We start from the raw sequence: 24,686 nt of genomic DNA on the forward strand, positions 1-24,686 counted from the left end.
CTGTCCTTTCAAGGGTCCTCGATGGCCGACTCCCTCCCGTCTCCTCCGACGTGTGGTTTTCAAACCTCTCTCCCCTCTCAGACAGTATTCCTTTTGTCAGCTTTTTCTTCATTTGGTGCAAACACTTGCCGCGTCTGCATCTTCTGGATCCTTTGAGGCCCTAAGATGTCTAGGATTCCTTGGTAGAAACCAGAGGGAGAACCATGGAACAATGTTAGTCAAGCATAAACCTCTTAACGTCTCCTCTGTCAACCACGGGACTCATACAATGCCTTCTCTCTGTACCTTTTTCCAGCTCTCAAACCGCTTCTTAGACTTGCAAATATGGACTTTGATGTTGCACTGCCTTTGCTTCTTTTGTCAGAGGGAGGGAGCCAAGGAGGAGAGAGGCATTGCAGACAGCTGTTGAAACCACCATAATTCCCTCATGTTACATGGGTTAGCCCTCGCTGCCCTGGCAAAGGATGCTGTTGTGTCTCTCTGTTCTATCTTTAACTCATTTACATTCACTCTTTTTTCACTGCAACTTCAACTTTGCCTACTTCTTCTCTCTCTTCTGTTTTCTCCTCTCTCTCTCTCATATCCATCCTTCTCTGCAGGAAAAAGTCCAAATTCATTTTTTATTTTTGCTTTGTGTCTGCGTGCAAAAACCTGTTTCTCATTTGTTAGGTGGCTTTGCTAGCTCCCTGGTCCCAAAGACATTTCAACCAGACAAGACAAGGCCTCTGTTCCCCATCCCTCTGTTCTCATCTATGCCCAGAAAACATTAAACGAGATGAGCACTACAGAGACTCGACAGAGCGTTTTTTGAACGTTTAATATGTGAAATTAAGTTCACATCTTTTTCAAATTCTAAATGGTTTAAGCCTCAGAAAGTCTGATTTAGATGTAAAGCTTGCTTTGGGCGCAATTTGGAGGTAATCAACCCACTAAGACTTGCCGCAGCCTCGGTTTTTTTTGTTGGGCCTGTTATGGAAACTACTAGTGTGCAAAGCTACTGGTGTTGTTTATACCTCTCCTCCACGTCCCATGTCTCGAAATCCTCCCCCATTATAGTCTGAGTGAGATGGAATGAAGGAATGGTAGTAACGGGGAGACGGCCAAAGACCACTGTGGCTTTGTCAGCCCGTCTGTGCAGCATCCAGGAATGCTGATTACATCTCCTCTGCAGACAGACACTTAATTTGTGTTATGTGTGCCCAAGCACATTCCTGTTAGAGGACACAAGACGGATAGCGGTTACAGTGGCAGGAGTGACTCGTTCTGTCTGCATGGGTGGGTGGGGGGGGGGGGGGGTTTGCATGTGTTTGTGTGTGTGTGGGTATAAATGTATGTGTATGTGTGTGTGGTCCAGGTATTAGTCATGTTGTGGGGACCTAAAATCTGTTTACAACGTCACATCATAGGGACTCGTCGCCCTGATGGTGACAAACATGAGACACATTAAGACGTGTTTTTCGGTTTAGGGTCTGGTTAGGTTTTTGTGTGTGTGTGTGTGTGTGTGTGTGTGTAAGAGGTTTTCTGTTCATCCATCTACTTGTGCTTACATTCGCCCGGACACCAGCACTATCAAAGTAAATCCTGAGTGGCTGCCCTTTGAGTGAGGCAGTGACTTACGTATTTACCAGGATGTTGCTTCACTGCTTTGGTTATGACTGACCGATATTCTACCGTCTTTTACAGGAAACTTTGTTGCTAATTGTTTTCTCCCGGGGGTTTCAGGATTAAGCACCACCCGGGCCGGTCGGGGCCGGTTTTTGAAAGCAGACATGACATCGCTCCGGTGAAAGGAATTTGGTTGGTTGGTTGATTGACTCACTTGAGTGTAACTTTACAAAATTCAGCCGGGTGGAGATGGTATTTCTCAGAAGTTTAACAGCATTTCTGAATGTGTCAGGGCCCTTTGTTTGGGTTCTGCATTCGCGTTTCCACGGAAACCGGGAATTCTGGGGGTGATGGGGTTTCAGAAAGTTCACGTCGTGGACTCTGATCTTGTGATAAGGCCTCGAACATGTCGTCATACTGACCCTCTGATATCTGGTTTAATAGACAGGTGTCTTTTTGTTATGTCTGACTTAGTCATAATATCAGCAGGGGAGGGGGGGGGGGGGGGGGAGTGTGTCAAAACGTCACCATGTGTGATACCTGTTAGCTCTGCAGTCTGAAGCACAGAGAGCATTGTTGATTCAGCTCGGGCAGGATTTCTGATCAATCACATGATTCATTATTTTAGTGTATTTGGACAAACCTATGACTGGAAATCTTGATGATCCAAGGCAGGGGGGAGGAGAAGGGGGGGGAGGTCAAACCAAAAGCCATTTTTAAAGAACTGAGATGAGTGATTTCAATTTTTATTTTATTTTTATTATTATTATGTGTTGAAAATATGTTTGACGATAGTGTTTTATTGATAAATCAATACTGCTTAGTGAAGCCACATCCAAAGAATCTGGGCTGTTTTGTTAATGTCAGGGCTCGTTGTGTCGTCGTGGCCAAATCTCTGTGCTTTTGCTATCAAATAAACAGATAACAGACAATGTGCCGCGCAGTCACAGAGTAGAAATTAAAATGCTTTGTATAATTACATCCAATTATTCAGTTGAACAGTCCCTAAGCTCAGGCGGATCGCTGCGGTACCACAACTTTGGAGCCCAGTAATTGTTCTGGAAGCTGAGCGTCCGCTATCAGCCAGCCGTAATCACAATCTCTCCCAGGAGATGGAAGGGAAACAAGTTTTCAATTTCACATTTCTTTCACACTCAATACCCAGCTTGGGAAATAACCATAATATGACGGATGGTTTCTTAGTTGGTTTTGGACAACACACCTTCCACTCTGCCAGTTTGCTGAGGGTGAACGTAGGAGTTTATTTTTTATTTTTTGAGATGATTTATTTGGAAATTAGATAACGACTTAATAAGCAGCTGAGGTTACAAGTTGGAGTGGAGGTTGGGCCTTTCTAAAAAAAAAAAAAAAAAAGGAAAAGAGTTGTTTTTGTCAAGATATTATTAGAGCAAGACAACCACATTTTCACAAGAGTTGACATACTAGATATTATAGATTATTAAATTCCCCGTGTTTATCAAAAATAAAGGCTGAGTAGTTGGTGTTGGCTTTTTTTTTTAAAGACAATTAACACTTTCATGCTTACTATGGTCTGTATGTTGGTCACCCCATCAGACCTTGTCATGCTATTATACAGTAGAAACAGCTTTGGACTTGACTCCTATGAAAGGGCGTGTTGGGATATTTGATAATGTGATTATGGTTAGAAACGAGCAGCAGAGTATTTTCTTTATGGTTTTTTTCCCACCTCAGCTACATTATTCACAATATCACTATATTTGACCTGATCATAACCTGTGGATACTGAAGTAAAGTCTGATTTATTGAGTTTTTGCCTCGGATTAGACCTTAATTTACTACAAAGACATTTCCTCTGGCGTCACTCGACATTTCAGGCTTAATCCATGTGCGTAAAACTACCACATGTGGCCGACTGGGTTTTCTCAGTGTCACAGTCGGATAAATCACAAAGGGCGAAGCAGCTTCTTATTTTTCATTCTTGTTGTCCTACGTGTCCAGTTCATCTGTGTCACTGCTGTTTTTTTTCTCCCTCTCTCTCTCTTCTCTTCTTCTTCTTCTTCCTCTTCCTCTGCTTGAGTCAGAACAGCGATGAATTAAAACAAGAGCTTCAGTCGCTGTTTGAAGTTTGAGGAGAGGCATTATTATGACTTCTCACTTAAAGGTCAAGTTTAGCCACAGGCATGATTAAGTGGATGGAGAAAGAGGGGAAGGATAGAGGGGTTAAAGGAGAGAGAAGTGTTGAAATAACAGATTGGTCCTCACAGATGGGGCTCAGGCTCAGCACAAAGAGAGAGAGAGATCGTCAGCGGTTTCACTAGTGACGCAAGACTCTTTTTTAAGATAATTTACATCAATCAAGTCTCACTCAAAATCTCAAAAGGCTAAAGCGGAAATTTGACGATGATAACAAATTAAAAAGTTACCAAGACGTTTGAAGGAGAGAAGGAATGGCGCAACATCGCATGTTCCAGTTATTCTGAATGTTTTCCTCAAGCCACCATGATCTGACCTCATCTTTATTATGACGTTAGTGCTGGTTTATGGTATCATGAAGTGGTTCTCCACCCTTAGGCTTAACCTTAACTCTTGCAACCTGACTGTTTACACCACTCTGCCACTTTCCCTGTGAGTTAAGTCCACCAAGCAGGAGATCTGAGAAATTATGTAATTTCCACTCTGGCCTACAGGGAGGAGGGATGATCTTTGGGAGAAAAAAAAAAAAAAGAAATGGACTCGGGCTTTGATTACGAGTGTTATTGTAAAGAAATCTGTCTTCAAACAGTGAGGAAAGACCGGAGTGGAGAGAAACACAGAGGGTCTTGACCGAGGCCCCCCCGTGCTCTTTGACCTCGGGAGTAATTTGTTTTTCTTTAAGCAGATTTGCGAGATGTTTGGTGCATTATTGAAGCGACAAGTCAAAGTGTAAATCTTCAAAAACTTTTCTTCTGGGTTTCGGTCTGGTCACTCCCCTGTCCCTCCCCTGACCCTCCCGTCTTTGTAGACTCTCTCTCTCTCTTTCTCGCTTGCATTGCTTCTTTGTCTTTATCCCCCCCCCCCCTCTTTCTTACTGTTGTGAGTTTGAAGTTGTGTTGGCAGCGATGGCTGACGGAGAAAGAGAGAGAGAGAGAGTTCAGCCAGGTGGAAGGTCACGCACGCTGCCTTCAGAGAGGGGAGGGGAGGAGAAGAGGGGCTTTTGGATCCCACTGCATATTTATGATTCTGTTCCCGTATTGTGACCATCATGTCATGACAACACTCACATTGTTTGACAAATTAGCTTCCTCGTCATGTAGCGCGCGGCATCCTGTGCTTAGAAGTGGACAGATCTCTGAATGACCTCACTGCAGCAGCGCCGAGGTGCCGCGTGCATCCGCCTTTTGGGTTCAGGTGGTGGAGGGATATCTTCGGGGAAACGCACGCCATGACTCTTTATATAAAGTTAAAGGGATAGTTCAATATTTGGGCAAATTGGCCCGTTGCCATAATCACTATAGTCATAACAGTAGGTTCGTCACCTTTAATTGTTGGTGCAAGCGCCGTGAGCTGCTCAGAGCTACGCTACAGAGGTTAATGGGATTTCTAGGTTTCCCTCATCAAACTCATCAAATACACAATCCAACAACTCCAAAACGCTCTGGTGGACAAGTTGTGACCTGCACATTCACCACGCTATGAGATAATACCAGAACGTTACGAGACAGAGTTGTTTTAGAGGTAAATTCATGCAAAACCACTGATGCACGTTCCTGTCAGGGGCAGTTTTACACAACTTAGCTCTGAGCAGCTTGTGGCTCTGCTCCGAACCTACAATGGGCCAATTTGCCAAAATGTTGAACTATCCCTTTAAGTCTGTGTATATGGATGTCACAATTACTTGTTTTCACAATTAACCACGGTATAACCACCACAATTAATTAATCATCATGACACCTACAAATACTATCACTTTGCAAAAAAGATTATGTCGGAACCATATAGGCAGATAAGCGCCAAAATAAAGGTAGATGCACAGATACTGGGTTGAATCACTTTAATGTGAATTCACCTAATGTAACATTGAATTGGTAGAAATGTTGATGTTAGTGTGTCATTTGTAAGAAGAAAAAAAACGATTAAAATAAACTTTTAATGACAACAACAATTAATGACTGAGGGATTAATAATTGGTCCTATAATAGATACTAAATTATTTTATATAGTAATGTCTTTATACGTTAACAATATTTGCTTTTACACATTCATAGTGTTGTGAAATTAATGAATGCATAATCATTGTGATTATTTCTCCGACAATAATCGTACCAAGAAAATCTATAATCGTGACATCTCTATCTGTGTATTACGTTATATATTTGTATGGAAAACACCAGTCTAGAAACTCTTCTGCAGATATACAGTAGATGCAGTTATCTTGAGGCCTAAATTCATATTTTCAGCCCTGCTGCCATGTCGCGGTCCACCATACAAGGAATAATGTGGAAAATGGTCGGAAAATTGTCACCGCTGTAAAGTTGTTTGAATGTCAAAAAGGCAGGACGGAGTGTGTTTATTGCTGCCCCCCCACACCCCCTTCGTATCTGTGTGTGTTTAGACGCAGCCACACACATGGATGTGCTCCACATTTGAAGTGATGGATATAAAGCTGAAAAGGTTGAGAGCCAAACTATCTGCCTCTTATTTAGACGTGTGGAGAACAGAGCCTTCCACATCCAACCGCATAAGTATACACACACACATGTAGCCATAATGAGCTTCCACATCAGCTGTTTTCCACCAGTCAGTTTATTGTGTGCAACCTCCTATGTCTACTTCCAACAGCAGCAGGCCCGCGCAGCACCAGTAAACAGGAACTTTGTTGTTCTTCTCCCCTCGTCCAAACTCCTCTAAACAAAGAATCTTGTTGTATACTTGCCTTTTTTCTGCCTGGGGATAAATAAAGAGGCCGAGAAGACTAACCTCTGAGGTGTCCTTTTGTCTTTTGTTTTTCTCTGTGTCCTTTGCTCTTGTCTGTCCCCGTCCTGCAGCTGCTGCACATCTGCATCGAGGGATGGGGGAACTGGCGCTGGTCGGAGGCCTTCAGCGTGGACAACGTGGGGACTCTGCTGAGGACGATTCAGTACAAAGGACGCACGGCTTCGCTCATCATCAAGGTGGTGCAGCTCAGCGGCGTCCAGAAACAGGTTTGTTTCAGGCCAGGTTTTGTTTTTTATTGTGATTTGAGAAAAAGACAAAACAAAAGAAAAAATGCAGGGACAACAAATCATGTTTTCATCCTGCATCAGTACACAAATACTTGTTTCAAAATGCAGCTGCTACAGTACATTAGGTAAATGCTTTCAGTCTGGATGTGACCTCAATATGAGATATATGACATCGGTTCTTCAAAGAACATGTTTGTTTTGATAAAAAATAAAAAATAACACAAAGTCTATTCACCCCAATTTCATCCGTCTTCATCAGCAGACATGTTTTGCTCAGGATAAAAAGGCGAGGTTATGAATCTTTCATTTCTCATCAAAGTTAATTGGAATATAATATAATATAATGGACAATATTATCCAACCCACATTTCATCTCGAGAAAAATCTTTTGAAAAGTGAAGATTTGTGGAGCAAATACATCACAGGCAGTAAACAAGGACCAACATTTTAATCATACTCAAGGATACCTCGGAGGGATCCTGCAGATTAGCTCACCGCTAACCTGTAAAACATCTTAAGAGTGGTTCATCACCACAGAGAAAAAAAGGCAGGAACACATTATTCCTGTTGACTGCTGCTGCTGCTGCTATGGAAGCCTGGCCTTCTTCCCAGTGTTCGTTTTTCAGATGAGCACTTTTTAATATCCATTTTTCTTCCATTTCCATGTTTTGATTTATTAGTTGCTCTATTGTTTGTGTCAGTTTTTGTAATCTGCTTTATAGCACTAAAACATAAGCTCATCATCCTGAAGCCATCCAAGAACACAAGCAGCTCTATTTCATAAAGAAGAGCACGGCAAATCACACAACCAGACACTTCTTTTTTCTTTTTTCTTTTTTGCCTTTTTCTGCAACAACACTTGTAGTGAATCATGTTTGGATTTTTCCATAATAGAAGGTAGAGTTGATGTATTTCCTTTTTTTTTTTTTTTTTTTTTTTAATGCAGAGATGCCATCAGATTAAAGCCTGGACACTTTGTTATGTAAACAGTGTCAAGTGCCGTACATGTCACCCTCTCGTCCTCCAGACAAAACACACTCGGCCTACTCACATTCCTTCCTCCGTCTGTCCCTGACTCCGCTGACATCTTGTTCCCATTGGAACCAGTGATAGTGCAGGAGCGCCGGTCACATCCAATTCACAAGACACAAAGCTTCACAGTGGGATAGCTGCGCAGGATTGGTTTGTTGGCTCACTCGCCTGCTCGCCTGCTCGCTCTGCATGAACGTACTTACATACCCCATCATCTTTTCATGTGACGAACTCATATCTTTCAAATTAACACCTCGTTTTGTCTGCTGTTAAAAAATAGCCCTCGTGTAAATCCTCAACATATAAATACCACAAATCTGCAGACACATTTGTTCTCTAATTACACTCACACCATCTCTCACTCACACAGAGGACACATGAGCAGGCTGAGGCATTAGGGCCGCTCGCTCCTGACGAGTATTAGATGATCATGTATGAGGACGCTTTCACCCGAAACTGAGAAAAGCAGCTTATCTTCACATTGTAAGGAAACAGAAGAAAGCAGCAAAAGTGCAAGTGTGATTGATTGTTCTCCTCACTGTGAGGAGACTTGTCCGGGTCTCACTGCAGGTCGTCCTCTGTGTTACATCACCCACTGTAGGCTGTTTGGTGAGTCTGGTTTGGAGCACTCGGATATCTGTGGCACATGAGATAAGATGAAAGGGAAAGTTGTATGTGTGTGTGTGTGACCTTAGAAAACTGTCTGGAAGCGAGGCTACACAGCAACCCTTTGATAGAAACAGAGGCATCGTACCCTGAGACTCATTTGTAGAAACAAGGAGTTGACGTTGAGTGCTGATTCAGATGTAATGCACCGTACAACCCTCTGTTTCTAACTGCACCTATACTTAGATAGCAAGCACACACACACAAATGAACCTTTAACCAAAAAATAAGAGACGAGCAAAGCACAAACTCTTCTTCTGCTTGTGGTTAAAGTTTCTCTTTGAAGTTTAAAGAGTCACTCTGTTGTGCTTTGCTCAATGCTGAACAGAGCTTCTGACTCTGAGGACATCGTAAGGTCACAGGGGGAAAAACATCCACAGTATTAAAGAGGAACTATGAAAGTCTGGTTGCTGTTCCTCTGTTTTGCTAACCCTCGTCCTGGCCATGTGCATTTGTTTACAACAAAGCCGGCCAGAAATCAATCAATAGAGCGGTAGATAACATTACATATCATATACTATGTTACAAGACGTGTAGATTTGTGTAGTTTAATCTGCCATAAACGAGAGATTACGGGTTACGGGGCGCGTTTGTGTGTGGAAGGCAGAGAGCCTCCATTCTCCCTGTAACAAGTTAAACCATTTATTAAACCATCACAATGTCTCCAAAGCTGTTTAATTAAAGGGGGGCACTACAGGTGAATAGGGTAAAAAGAAATTAACTAACAGATATCACCATGACACTTCCCAAGTTTATCACTTACATTAAGACGAATATTTTTTGTATTACAAGTTTTGTCAAATTTTATGTTTAAATATGTAAATGACGAGGCAATATCCAATGAAATATGCACTAATTTGCATACATTTCCAGAACCAATTAGTTGCAGATACGGAGGAAATTATGATTTTTGGAACCTACTGTACAACATTGTTCAGGATAGAGGGAGCTTCATAATGACACTTTTTTTTAAACGAAGACGAAAATATCCGCTTAAAAAAATATCCATATACGTGTAGTCCAGGCCTTAACATGACATGGGTCAGACCACAGGCGAAAAGAGACAAAATGAAGTAAAATAACCACCTTAATGTGGATTTTCTACCATTTATTTCGACTTTTCTGAAAGAAGACATGTTAAGGAAGAAAAATAGCCCAAAATCTGAAAATTGAGCAGTGCATGGAAAAACTGTGTTTTCTCCTGTAGTGTCTCACCTTATTCAGGTAAAAATGTAGCATAGTTAAGCTACAAATCCTGCATAGTTCCTCTTAAATTGCTTGCACAAAATATTTTATTTCTTCTTCACCTTCTTCTTCTTCTTCTCTCTTGTGTCTCCACCTCCAGGTGATAATCTGTGGGCGGCAGGTGATGTGCAGCTATCTGACCCAGGACATCGAGCTGCGAGTGGTGCAGCACTACGTGGGGCCCGACAGCCAGACGGTGGTCAGGGAGCACTGCGACTGCCTGGAGGCCGGCGCCAAGCTGCCGTCCTACGTGCTGGAGGACACCGAGATGACGGAGCTGTGCGTGAGGGCCCGAGGGGACGAAGACTGGTCCCAGGACGTTCAGCTGGAGAGGAGGAGCAAAGAGAGCAGCAGCTCCGTCGTACAGGTTTGTTAACATGTTGACACTGATTTCCAGGGTTCCCACGTTGTCCTGGAACACCTGGAAAATGGTTGACCAATTTTCCAGTCATGAAAAAAGGTCAAATGTCCTGGAAAATTATTTTTTTGTTTTCCAAAAAAGTGCCTTGTGAGAAGCAGCAGAGAGCTGTTGTAGGCGTGGTTTAAAAACAAAAACACCATGTTTGTGTTGAAAAAGTGCCTTTCAAGTCACTCAAGGACACTTTACTGAGGAGTGCATCAAATAAAATCATCAATAAACAACATCCAAACACAAGAAACACACAATAAACAACATTGAAAACATCAGTAAAATAAAAATGAGCAAATATTAAATGTACAACAATGAATAAAACTGTGCAAAACCATGGGAATGTTGGAGTTAGGGGTGGTGGAGTGGGTAAGCGATTGTAAACAGGTGGGTTTTGAGTCTTGTTTTGAAAACAGGGAGAGAGTCGGTATTACGGATGTCAGGTGGTAAAGAGTTCCAGAGCCGGACTGCACACAAGTTAGAGCCATTGACTGCACATCTTTAAATCAAACTTCTAGGGCTGAGAGAGGAATAAACATAGAAACGAACTGGTTAAATGTACAAAATAAGGTACAAGAACACTTCTCCAAAGCATGAATGGGACAGGCGATGTGTTAGTGTATGGCGTAGTAACATGTCTGTCGGACTGTGGGAGCTGAAAATGTCCTGGAAAATGATTTTAAGGAAAGAGTGGGATTTCCTTTTTAGTTATATTACTGTAGCTCTCGATGGGCCTCATTGTTCCTCCTGTGGTGTACAACTGTAATCTGTAACACACAAGCACCTGCAATTCTACATTTTCACATGTGAAAAGATCTGCAGATTTCCAAAACCATGCATTTTTCTCATCACGGATATTGGCAAACAGGAAAAGTGCATGCGTGCGTGTTGTGTTTTTTCTCCACAATTATGGGCTTGATTGTCCACATGGAAGCTGAATGTGCTGCTCCCCAGACAGAACGAACACAGATAGACGAGTCGATGTACACATTGTTGCACACACACACACACACACACACACACACACACACACCACTTCCAAGCACCTTTTTCCATCCACACACATGTTTGGAACTGGTGACTACTAGACCACCAACTGTGACCGGATCCTCTTCTCCTGGGTGGCCACAGTGGCAGAGCTCGCATGCATGCTCCTCGCTGCTCCAACAGATTGAGATCTTCCCCTCAGATAGGCTTACAAAGGCTCCTCCACCACCAACCCATCACCCGGCCATGTTGAGAGGGAGAAAATACAGTTTATGCTCACTCATAACAACACTAACCATAACCAAACACAAGCTGATATGTGGGCAAAGGGGGAAAAGAGGCTTTGAAGGCATTTTCACACTGCTGGATTAGCGCCAAACGATCGCTTCCTCTCTCTCCGTTCCCACTGTTTTTGCTCTTGTTCTTTATTTTTCTTGTTCTGTGTCTCTCTTTCTCTTTGTTTTCTTCTTTTAAAAGCCCCATGCTGTTAACAGCTAGCCATAGTGCCGCTGCTGCTCCTGCTGCTCCTGCTGCTTGCTGCTTCTGTGTGCGTCTGAACATCTCTGACTCTGGTCCAACCTCTGCTGTTATCTCCTCTCCTCAGATCAGCCATTCATTACACATATGGAGGGTTGGCTCTAAATGAGAGAGCTGCCTGCACTAGTAGCTGGATCCTCAGATCTCTCTATCTCTGTCTGCTTCCTATTTCACTCTCTTGTTTCCTCCCTTTTCTTTTTGCTCTCTCGCCCACTCACCGGCCCGCTCATTTATCTTGTAGTTGTTAACTCATCCTCCGCGTTTATTTCATCCCCTGGCATCCAGCTTATCCACCTGTTCCACCCTCAAAAACCCCTCTCTCCTCCGTAGATGTCTGTTGCCTATCCATCTGGCTCCTGGTTCTCTGAAAATGTCATCCATCTGAAGTAACTCCTCTCCCTCATATCTCACCTTCCTCCTCCCTATCTCTTATTTTCACCATTTATTTTTGCTCTCGCTCGTTTTTTTTTTCTCTTTTGAAAAAGCACAGGAGGTCAGCATGACCTTATCCCAGCTGTGGGTGTTTTTGGTGGATCAGTGTTAGAGTCTGTTTGCCAAAGTTTCACTCCCTCATCCCGACAAGCCTGTTTTGCAACGAACTGTATATTAAAACTGGATGTTCGCTCCGTCTCTTTCCTCCGCTCTGTCGTCCCCACCAGTAAATGAAGTCCCCGGTCCGTCGTAAACTAGACCACTTGTGATGTGCCTTGGCATCCAGAGGCTTTAATGAGGAAAGAGGACTAAATGACACAAACACCAGTGCCACAATAAGAGCGTTCAGCCTTCGGTGGGCAAATTCTCAGTACTTTAAATCTTGCTCGGATTTAACTGCCTGTAATGGCCCATTATCTAGCACTAACAGTTGTCAGTTGCCTCAGTCATTATGCTGTGTTATAGGCTTTAAGGGAGACTTAACTTTTAACTACTGGTAGAAGCCAAGAAACAAAGTTTTATAGGACAAAACATGATAATGTGTCACTGATGGCAACAGTAGAAAAATGCAAGTGAGAAGCAACAAGGCCATTTAAGTCACCAGATATCCATATTTTACATCTGGGCACAAACAAACACTAACGAGTTCCCCCTGAGTGTCGTTTTTCCTGTTAACCCTTAAAACACTGGAAAAAGTATTTTCTAAAATAAAAAAGTGTAAGATTAATACATTTCAGCTCGTCTCCCTCCAGGTGCCTTGTTCCAGTGGCTCTTTACTCTACGTGTGGTGCACGCTCATCACCATTGAACCGGACTCTCACATGCAGCAGAGAGTGGTGAGTATCCTGAGCACGTTTTTCATGTTTATTCCCTCATTGTTGGTAAATTTAGGAGTTTTGTCTTGCAATGTACACCTGCTGACACCTGCACGATTAAACTCATGACGACTGTTATTATGAAATCATCATAGAGGATACATAGGTTTCTCCAACCGTTGAAATTATTGAAATCCATGAATTATTAGTCACTGCTCAACACCAAAGCATTACTTATTCATACACACAGATAGATAGATAGATAGATAGATAGATAGATAGATAGATAGATAGATAGATAGATAGATAGATAGATAGATAGATAGATAGATAGATAGATAGATAGATAGATAGATAGATAGATAGATAGATAGATAGATACTGTAGATAGATAGATAGGAAATTTAAGGGCATCTTCTAGTCATAAAAACATTACAAGACACAAAACACACACACCTATTTTACCTATTGCACATTCTCATATTCTCACATCCCCGAATAGCACCAACAATCCACAGTCTCACTCAGCATTAAGTGTAAAAGCCGTTTTTTAATTGATTTGTACTGGCTTTGATTGTCCTGTATCTGCTGCCAGAGGGCAGTTAGCTCAAAAAGACAGTGACCTGGACCTATTTTGCTGAGCTGTCATGTTGTTATAACGATATATTTTCATCCCTTGTGTATTTTATAATGAACCCCTCATCAGTCCAAAAAAGAAGACAAAGAAATATTCTGTATAAGGATTCACGACAGCAGTTTGACTCTTCACGCTTGGTTTGTTCCAGGTGGTTTTCAGTCCGCTGTTTGTCATGAGGAGCCATTTGCCAGATCCAGTCATCATCCACATAGAGAAGAGGAGTCTGGGCCTGAAAGAGAGCCAGCTGATACACGGACAGGGCCACCAGGAGCCTCTGTTCAACACCGAGGCCGATATCACTCACCACCTCACCTTCCAAGCCAGGTAAAAAAACAAAACACAAAAAAAAGAATAGAAAGAAAGAAAAACAAGTGAATTAGTTCGATTTAGTCACAAAGGGGGAAAAAAATATCCTAAATCAGCCACAGTGATTTAACCTTTCTACACTTCCTGTGATACATTAACACAAGTTTCCATCCTGGTTTGGTAATGTTTGTGTCCATCAGCGGGACAGATTTACTGGACAATTCACATCTTTTCGATCCCAGCGTTTAAATTATGTCATCATCAACCAGCTCATACCGCTGCACAGCACAGGACAGTGTGTATGACTCTATGGTCCGCTGTAAACGGGTGTTTTATGTCTCCATTTAGAAGAAGATGGAGAGACACTTACTTAAGATCCTCTCACACCACATTTCTGGTTTCTGTGAGCCAGCATCAAGACATGATCCAGGGGGATCCAGGCACATTGCAAAGGGAGAACAGGAAGCCAGCTTGGCAGCAGCTGAGACGCAGCTCCAATTCCAACATGTCAGGCTGGACTGTAATTACACCTCATTTAGATACAGGCCCTAACAGAGAGCAGGTTTTTGGCCTTGTGCATGTGTGTGTGTGTGTGTGTGTGTGTGTGTGCATGTGGAGAGGAATGTAAGTGTGTATGCAATGCATGCACACATGGATTGCGTGGGAAGGATGACTAGTATATGTGGAGATGTGTCATCATCGTATATGTGTGTGTGTGTGTGTGTGTGTGTATGTGTGGTCTGTGTCGTTGTCTTGGTTAGCGATGTGCCAACACAAGTGTGACAGTCGCCACTTCATCATGGGCAGAGTCTGTCACATACATCACTACTGTCGCTCCGTCCCAGTTTGTCAGCGTGTGTTCTCACTTTCTCATATTGTCCACATCCTCTTGTTAGAGACAGCTCTTTATACAATTCATCATGGCAGGTTCCACCGAGCTGAACCCATCGTCAGAGAAAGAAAAACGCACATGTAACGCTACATAGTCTAATATCATCACATCTATACCTCATGTGTCATGTCTCGTACATTTCTTTTGCATAAATGACAGATGTTTTGGTCCTAAAGTGTCTTTCAGTAACATGAGTGTTTATGTTTCAGTGTGGATGATGGCCCCGGAGGTAATAGCTACCACATGCACTGCACACACACGCTGTTATTATTGTTGTTGCATTGCTCCTACTACTGTGTTTGTTATCTGTACATCTGTAATTTATGTTGTCCTATGCAAATCCACAGAAGAAAAATGGCTCCCTTTGGTAGCAACTAGTGGTGATCTGAATAAACAGAGTAAACGTTGAGTGTAATTGACTCCCCCTGAGATAATTTTTTTGTTGTTTAGATATCTGGTCACAAAGTTTGTTTTGATTTCAGCTGCCATAAAGGAACCACAGTGGCCATACAGTGACTGGGAATATATTTGCCCCCCTTTCTTCATGTGCATAAACAACAAGCTCAGAAACAACCAAGTGTCTTGTCTTTCTCGATTGCGACCACAATGCTCCTTGTGTTTACGATCCATCCCGCTCCCTTAACTGTCTCTCGCCGCACAGACTTTTACATACTCGGCTCAATCCATCCCTCATCCCTCTTCATCCTCACAAACACTGCACTATAAGCCGCAATTGTAAACTTCACCTTCACACATACAGTATACATGGTTTTGTGCAAACACAACACACACATGAACAGAAAGCCCACCCCCCTCCTCCTCCTCTCCTCCTCTCCTCCTCGTCCCGACCCTCTGGGATGGATCCAATCCTGAATGTTCACTGGTCAACAGCTCATCTTTCCTTCCTGTAATTACGCATAGTTGTGGGCTCTAATGGACGAGGTAGAGAGCATAGCTGCGGTCTGCGACACAAGAGACACAGACAAGTCTTAACCAGAACCGTTATGTCCTGCTCTCCTCGTATTGGCCACCACATTAGAGAGCTGAGGGTTACAATCAGAAGCCTCTTCCAGTTTCCAACCCCCCTCAGGAACTGCTCTGGATGAAAAGCTTCCTGTCAGCACCTTGTCCCTCTCCTCTGTCTTGCCCCAGATCCATAAGCAACAGCCCCTGTGTTCCTTTTATAGCACAATGGGCTCTATTAATAAACTACTGCTCTGGGGTAAGAGGGCTGCTTTGCTTTAGCCAAGTGGAACTGGATGCTGTCTAGTGAAAGAGAAGAAGCCATTACAATGTTTGGATTTAGTTCTTTGCTGTTTTTTTCTTCTTCTCGTTGTAAAGCCATAATTGACCAGTGTCTGGGGTTGAGGTATCCAATAGGATTATTTAGTGCCGTTTAGCTTTTCCTATGATCTTTGTGAATTACTGTTTGTAAGGCTAGACAGCATGTCAGGAAGGGAAAAAAAAGTCCAAAACAAAAGGCAGACTCAGACTGCTTGAAGTTTCAGGGGTAAACGCAGAGTTTACCCAGAGGTCACTTTAATTGTTCAGAGCAGAACAATGGGAATAGTCAGATGCTGTCAAGAGATGTCTTGTTCTATACTGAAATAAGAAGTATATTTGAATTGTTTCTGGCATAGAATGAGTAAACATGATCGCTAGCCAGGTCTGCTGACAGAAAAAAAAAAAAAAAAAATTACAGCAGCGGTTCAAACCCATGTGCCTTTATGACCCTTAAAAGTATGAGGGTTTTTTATTTCAGGCAATCAGTTATCATGCTTTTCACCAAACGACCTCGCCTACTCGTTGAAGGGTTGAAGATGGCATGAAAACATTTCCCTGTTTCCCCCCCCCCACAGATAAATTGCTTTCAGTAATCTGTAATGACTGTGTGAATGTGTGTGTGTGTGTGTGTTTGCTCCTCAGGGAGGATGAAGACGCCTCTCACTGTGCCGTGCCGATCTCCACCAGCCTGATCAAGCAGATCGTGAATAAGAGCGGGAGTGAGGACAACCTGAAGCACATCCTGGAGGATTTCTACGGTCCGAAGGCCTCCGCTGAGTCTCCATGGCCCTACGTCACCAAAGACACCGACAGGTATTTGTTGTTTATCTCATTAAAGGGATAGTTCAACATTTTGGCAAATTGGCCCATTGCCATAATCCCTATAGTCATAGCAGTAGGTTTGATACCTTTAATTGTCGGTGCAAGCTATTTTTAGAACGGCGGAGCAGAGCTGTGAGCTGCTCAGAGCTACGCTACGGAGGCTAATGGGATTTCTTGGTTTCCTTCATCAAACTCATCAAATACACAATCCAACAACTCCAAAACGCTCTGGTGGACAAGTTGTGACCTGCACATTCACCACGCTATGAGATACAGATAACAGAACGTTACGAGACGGAGTTGATTTAGAGGCAAATGCAGAGACTGCTTGCTGAAAAACTGCCCCCGATGGGAACGCACATCAGCGGTTTTGCATGAATTTACCTCTAAAACAACGCCGTCTCGTAATGTTCTGTTATTATCTCATAGTGTGGTGAATGTGTAGGTCAACACAACTTGTCCACCAGAGCATTTAGGAGTTGTTGGATTGTGTATTTGATGAGTTTGATGAGGGAAACCAAGAAATCCCATTAGCCTCCGTAGCGTAGCTCTGAGCAGCTCGCGGCTCTGTTCCGCCGTTCTAAAAATAGCTTGCACCGACAATTAAAGGTAACGAACCTACTCCTAAAACTATAGGGATTATGGCAATGGGCCAATTTGCCAAAATGTTGAACTATTCCTTTAAACAGTAAATACAGATGTAAAAGCATTGGTGCTTTTATTTTCCTGGTCAGAAACAAGTCTGCGTACACAAGCACCTGGGTTAAAACAAACAAAGTGAAGCAACACGTCTCTGTGACAAGTCAACATGGATTGATTATTTTCCCTCTGTATTTTAGCACTTCTGTGACAAGCCTCACATCTGGCTGTTTGGATTTCATAACACAGATTTCATCAAGACCCACCAGTATGTTGTTTTAATAGCAGGCTTCTTACAGCATCTCTCCTCAAAGCGCAAGAGTTGTGCAAGCGAGGCCTTTCATGAGGAGGGCTTTCTCTTTATTGGTTACTCTTTGTTCACATAATAAAAACAGTTAACTGCAAAGACAATGCAGAGCCCATGCTTCAGACGTTAGCTGTGATCCCGCTGCAGTCCCCACAGACCGGAGATTTAGGCTGTCGCTCTGTCACAGTTCCACTTTCTCACACAAGTCGCAGGGCCTTGCATCCAGTTAAAACTTGGCACGCGGTTTGCAGAGCGTACAGTGTGTGTGTGTGTGTGTGTGTGTGTACTGTATGTATGTGTATCTGTGCAAATATGTGTGTGTGTATATATATATATATACAGTACGTGACCCATGCATGAGTTTATATATACCACGGGGGCACCATACGTCACTCTGGGACTCATCTTTTGTCGCAAAGCAATCACATCTTGATAGCGGTGGTAAGAAGACGCAGCCACACACTCTCCCACAGACTCCCACTTAACAAAGACGGCCATGTGTCTGCCTGTGGTTGCCGGGGTTTCTCTGCTCTCTATATGCAAACACACACACACACAGAAACATACACAGACTGTTGCCCAGCACATCTGTACACACACATTGTTCACCTTTTAAATGTCACACACACACAAGGTGTCAGTGCACGGCCTCTATCAGCTGCTTGGTGTTGAGTTTCTCTGTCAGTCAGGCCTCCCTCTTCCCTGAAATCCGTCCCTCTGAGACAAAAGCCGCCTCAAAAAAAGCCCGAGGCCAATACAAGGCACATTTCCCACCACGGAAAGTGGCAGAAACCTGCTACTTTATGTGAAGGAGCATAAGAAGGCGAGGGGTGGGAAAAAAATGGACAGAGAAAATGGGAAAAGTGTCATTAAAGGATTAATAGCACGGATTTCTATCTCTAAACACACTCAGGACTTGGACAGCAAGTGAAACCCACACTTTAATTTGTATATTTTTCCTTAATGTTGATAACAGTGACAAAGTTTGCTGTTTGGAGACTGCTCAGTCTCTGTGGCACAGCATAGAAACCAAACCAACCCAACTCCTTGGCAGGAAGTGTGTAAATACTGGGTCTTAAAGGGACAGAGGAAGTTGAAAGTGGTAAATGTTATTTTTCTTTCTCTGCTGGATTTTTAGTGGCAAGCAAGACACCTCCGCAACCATTAAACAAACATCTTGTAGCGGTTAAGAGTTAGGGGGGAAGCTCAAGTTTGAGGCTCTGTGCGCTCAGAGTAGCGGTGCCTCTCAAAATTCACACTTCTGAACCTCCAGAGTTGGCAGGTTTGACAGAAGCTGCCGCGCACATTTCTTTCAATTACCCCCTTTTTGTGAGCTCTGTAATATGATTAATGAGCCCTGCACTTTGCTGCCCTCAGCCAAGAGGGCACGGCACACACACAGACACACACAGACACACACATAAGTGGTAGAGAATAACTATGTCTAGTCCTTTCTGAGTGCGAGGCAGCAGGTTGGTACTGTAGGTTGAGCAGAGGTGAAGCGGCGTTGGGGAGAAAAGGGACGGACCGGCTCTGGGAAGAACTGTTTGTTTGGCTCTCCTCTGGCACTCAGCTCTGTTTAGGGCTCACAAGACCATGATTACTGTGAAATGACTGTTGTGGATTGATTGGTGGAAAAAAAATGGTTGTGTGTTTCTGTCTGGCTGCCTGTTAATCTGTCCCTCGACATGCCCCCATGTGTGTGTTCCTCGATGCTTTTGTCTGGCTGTTTGTGTTGCATAACTTATTTACAGACAGTTCCTTTCCATGTATTTGTTTAGCTTGTGAGACAATGTGTTAATGGCCTGCATATTGTTAACTGTTTGTTTATATATGACACATTAAAATACCTGGTTAAGGTCTCTGGCAGTGTGTAAAACAACGTCCACTCCGCAGCCAACGCACAAGAGCACAGAGGGAGGAAACGATATCCTTAATCCTGGTGATTGAGCAGAGACAAGTTTTATTACCCGAGCTGATCTGACAATAACGATGTTTGTTTTGCATTAGAGGTAACTGCGTCTGTCTCTCTGACTATATATTTGTCATTATAGTAATATGTTTGACGTGTTTACTGTGCACCCGTAGTAGCCTATAGCCTAAACAAGCTCAGCACAGTAGAAGTTTGTTCAGCGTCTTTGCCTGTAGTCCTGTCTAGACCACAGCATGGACTATTTTACTGTAAACACCACAGCCCCTACTGGCTCTGTTGCTCTATGATTTAATCCGTCTTCTTTTCTTTCAAAACTGTTTGTTCGTTTTAGATTAACAGAACAAACATTGACAAAAAAAAAAGTCCTTCCCGTACGTCTCCAATAACAAATCGTTGAGTGAAAAAAACACTCAGCAACCATTATAGAAAACAGAATTAATTGTGTAAAGGGAAACATGTAATACAGTATAAAGGTATAGAATATACATAAACAACAAGATCCATAAATGTACATAGAAAGAATAGGATGATTACTGAACTGTGAGCTTCTGATTTCTATTTACATCCATGTTACTCTTGCTGTGATACAAATTAGTTTCCTGTCTGATCAAAAGTTGTTAATAAAATGTTCAACAGGATAATGTATCTTATAAAAATCCTCAACTTAACCTCTCAGTATTTAGTTAGTATTTTCTAATGCTGAACTCCTCAGTCTTTTGGCTTCATCCAGCTCTTCGAGTGGTTTCCTTTTTTTTTTTTTTTTTAAGGCAATTACACATTTGGCTTAGAACAGACGGAAATGAATTAGTTTATATTTTCTTATGTTTCCTGGAAAATCTTAAGGGTGTATACTGGATGTAATAAATCTTTTTTAGCAGGGCAGGGGACAGGAACAACAGCTGTAATATTTCCACATACAGTGGAACAGGATGTCACTTTGTTCATCAGTGGGTCACTGCAGTAAAATCAAATACATAACTCTATCAATGGATATTATAAGATGTGGCCTGCTGGGATATTTATCTATTTATAGAATTTATATGTCTTCTCTTGTTTTGTATTGTATTTTTTATTGCTTGTCTTATTGGCTTTTAATCATGTTTCAGTACTTGTGTCTGTATGTTTATGTATATCTGCTCTGGTGGTAAAACAAGTTTCTCTGTCGGGATCAATAAAGTTTTACTGATCTAAATCTAATCTATTTCTATTATGATGATTGTCTATGATAACGTAATGCACACTCCTCCCTCCCTCCCTCTCTGCCCCTACAGGTCTGTGCTGGAGACCCTGGCCCAGTGGGACAGTCCCATGCAGGTGAAGCTGTCGTGCTGGAAGCCCGGTCTGAACACGCTGCTGGTGGAGCTGCTGCCCTGGGCGCTGCTGGCCAACCACTCCCAGTGGGACCTCTGGCTGTTTGAGGGGGAGACCATTGTGCTCCAGATACCAGCCGGCAAAGTCATCGTACCACCCAACTTCAAGGTAGGGAGGGAGTATACAGCTCTGGAAAAAATTAAAAGAGACCACTTCAAAATGATCAGTTCCTCTGGTTTTACTATTCGTAGCTATGTGTTTGAGTAAAATGAACACTTTTGTTTCATTCTATAACCTACTGACAAAATTTCTCCCAAATTGGAAATAAAAACATTGTCATTTAGAGCATTTATTTGCAGAAAATGGCAACAGGTCAAAATAACAAAAATAATTCTGGTGTTTTCAGACCTTGTATAATGCAAAGAAAACAAGTTTAAACACTACTTTTTAAACTTAGGAAGAGTTTAGAAATCAAAATTGGTGGAATAATCCCAATTTTTTTTATCGCAGCAGTGTTTTGTTAAATTTATTTATAATCTTTCTTCCTCATTAAATATGATTTGGATCAGGTGATCAGCTAAGTAGAGTGAGGTGTGGTTGTGTTGGAGTTCAACAGACACTGGAATCGATGGCTGCCATTAATACATGTAGAGAAGCTGATTTATTAAGAACATTTTGGAGTCGTCTCTTTATTTTTTCCAGAGCTGTATGTATCCTGAAAGTGACACATTTACATATGTATAAAAAAATAGTCAAAGTCATTTTGTTAGACCTTCGAAATCTCATGTCCACATCCACAGAAGCCGTCATCCAGCTCTTTTCACAGGTTCCCACAGTAATGCTCCCCATGTCAAGTAAAGTAAACTTCAGATGTAAAAGTATAAACTGAAATTGAATTTGAAATTTTCTGTTCGACTCAGATTTCTTATGTAATACTTAACATATCACGCCATCATGCATTGCTACATCAAAGGGAGTCACTGCGCATGAATCTCAACTTTCAAATGTTTCCAATCAGGACACAATTTGACCAGTAAAACTAATTCTGCCTTTGAAAGACATTAATAGACTGTACGCTTTCCAAGATCTTGGTGACTTCATGGTTAACAGCGATCCTAATATTTCACTTAAGATATATTTTATTTTTACATCAAGACCTGGAAGAGTCTGTCTGCAGCCTTCAGAACGAAACCAGCTTCTTTTCTTTTTTTTTTCTCATTACAGTCTGGACTAATAAGCACAAAACCTGAGATCATTCACCAGAGCATTACAACAATATTCCCTGCCTAAGCATTTATCTGCAGCCAAGCTGTGTCACCATATACTGTAGGCATGTCGCTCTCACTGCTGCTCTGAGATCAGAAGAAGAGGTCTGCAGATGGTTTTCCCCCTGTGGAACATAACACACACACATAAACAGATTTTTTTCTGCCACTAACCCGGAGCTAAGTGAGAAGGCAACGTATCAAAGAACAAGTGCTGATACGGTTCAGCGCAAAGAAACAAAATAAAAAAAAGTGGTAAATGTGCAATAGCCTGTGAAATAGAAACAAATAAAGCATTGTTTCCATAGCGCCCTGCTATTTGTCATGGAACAACAAAGGCAAAGAGAGCGAGAGAGTTGATGGGGGTTTGAGCATCTGAAACAGCTGTCACTCAAACATTTGTGAGGCTTTTAAATTACTTTCTCATAACACAGGCTTCAGTGATGGAGGACGGTGGTGTATAGTCTTCCGTTGCCAGGACGGTTTGAGCAAAAAAAATAAATAAAAATGCGGGGAACACGGACACTGTCAGAAACACTTTTTGGCAACGCAGCCACGTTTGACCCCAACGTGTGACTGCTTCCAAAACGCAATCACATACAGTCAGTTTCAATAGGAGGAATTGTCCGTCATGGCCGACAGTGATCATCTGACCTCTTTTTCCTTTTTTTCCCCACTTTTATGTCCATCTTTCCCTCCCACCATCCAGGAAGCCTTCCAGATTGGTATCTACTGGGCCCACACCAACACCGTCCACAAGTCCACGGCGCTGAAACTGGTCCACGACCTGACCTCTCCCCGCTGGAAGGAGGGCTCGGGCTCGGAGGTGGTCACCCTGGACGAGGAGGGGTACGTGGAGGCTGACATCACCCTGGGAGCCTTCCCTGGAAAGCAGAAGGTGAACTTTAATAACATGTAACCATAAATGTCCTGATATTTAAAAAGGTGTTTTTTTTTTTCTTTCTCCTGAACAAAGGGGGGAAGTGAAGTAGTTTATTGAATTATCAAGTCAAGACACATTAGGCTTTTAATAGGGAACTTTGTTGTAATATATCAGAATGCATTTTACAAGTTCTGGTGTGTTTATTGAATTACATGCTGGTTTTCAGCTGTTTTTTATTCATCAGCTGTTTTTCTACCACAAGCCAACTGTAGTGAAAGCCAAACTGTTCACGTGTTTAGATATATACTGATACCAAAACAAGAAAGTGGGGATAAAAGGAACAGATTTTGAGATTGGAAAAGGTAACGTGACCTTAAAAACATTATCACAGCATCAAGTTTAGGTCTTTAAATTGTCATTTTAAGTCACTGAATTGTACCTTAAGACGACAGATGAACCGATGGAAATGTTTTTACTACAACACTGTAACTGAAAACAGTTTTTCAGCAGATTTTAAACAGACGGCAGCAAAATGAAATTTTTATTAAAACATTTTTGAATATACAGTATCTTTTATTATTGCACCAACTTTATTAGTTCAGCATCTCGCCACATGAAGATGATCTCCAGATCTCTCAACTAAACTTTATTTTTCTCATCGATAGCTGACACTTTACTGACTGATGTTTTTTCTTTTTTTCATAGCTGTGTCAGTTCTGCGTGTCGTCTGTGGTGAGACACGGCATCCAGATCCTCCAGATCGAGGACCGAACCATCCTGGTCAACGCCACTCCTTACACCGTGCATTACAGGCCTCTGCTGACGGACCACGCTTTAGCAGCCGACGACCAGGTACCGTGCCATAAACACTGACTTGATGAGATTTAGATTTTCCTCTTCTTCATCTAAACATGTGTAACAACTGCTTGTGCTGCTGGCGTCGTGCTAAAACATGTGAGGCGAGACTTCAAGGCACTTGGAAAAGGAGGGGAAAATATTTCATACATCACACAACATCTGCCCAGTCTCCAAGTCCCAAAAACCAGCTGAAGTGTTTTGCTCTGTGCAATAATGTCAATTTCGAGGGCCCGTACTGTAGCTCCCGTTCCACACTGCTGCTACCTCATATAATCATCTGTTGTTGTATAATAATGTATGCATAGGGTTTCTGCATCATGTCTCCTCTGTCCCGCTGCAGTTCCTGAGGCTTCACACATACAGTGTATTCCCTACGCCCATTACTCACACACACATCCACCCCACCATCACGACCGCACAGCACAACGTCCACATTGCAGGCACACAGCAAGCCGTTTTCCATCAGATCATGTTCCTAGTCCCCCCCCTCCCACCCCTCCACCGTTCTCACAATGTGGCAATGGCACTTCATAGGGACATTAGACAAACACCCAGAATTGAATGCAGGTTTCCCCTTCTCACTTTCATCTGCTGCTTGTCCCCAAAGAGAGCAACAATGTAGTGATGTCATCTAACGA

The 24,686-nt window shown here is 42.5% G+C and overlaps 1 protein-coding gene across 3 annotated transcripts in view; it reads left to right on the forward strand.

The window, feature by feature from the left end:
* Positions 1-24,686, forward strand: part of vps13b (vacuolar protein sorting 13 homolog B) — a 339,339-nt gene that overhangs the window by 294,454 nt on the left and 20,199 nt on the right. For all 3 annotated transcript variants that reach the window (XM_083990417.1, XM_083990416.1, XM_083990418.1), the window contains 8 exons: positions 6,612-6,767; positions 9,832-10,098; positions 12,849-12,932; positions 13,697-13,872; positions 16,673-16,843; positions 21,003-21,210; positions 23,017-23,205; positions 23,896-24,042. In XM_083990417.1, coding sequence (XP_083846543.1) covers positions 6,612-6,767; positions 9,832-10,098; positions 12,849-12,932; positions 13,697-13,872; positions 16,673-16,843; positions 21,003-21,210; positions 23,017-23,205; positions 23,896-24,042 — 1,398 coding nt within the window. The remainder of the gene's footprint in view (positions 1-6,611; positions 6,768-9,831; positions 10,099-12,848; positions 12,933-13,696; positions 13,873-16,672; positions 16,844-21,002; positions 21,211-23,016; positions 23,206-23,895; positions 24,043-24,686) is intronic.

The sequence above is a fragment of the Trachurus trachurus genome (assembly GCF_905171665.1).
Source record: "Trachurus trachurus genome assembly, chromosome: 16".
In the NCBI taxonomy this organism is placed as follows: Eukaryota; Metazoa; Chordata; class Actinopteri; order Carangiformes; family Carangidae; genus Trachurus; species Trachurus trachurus.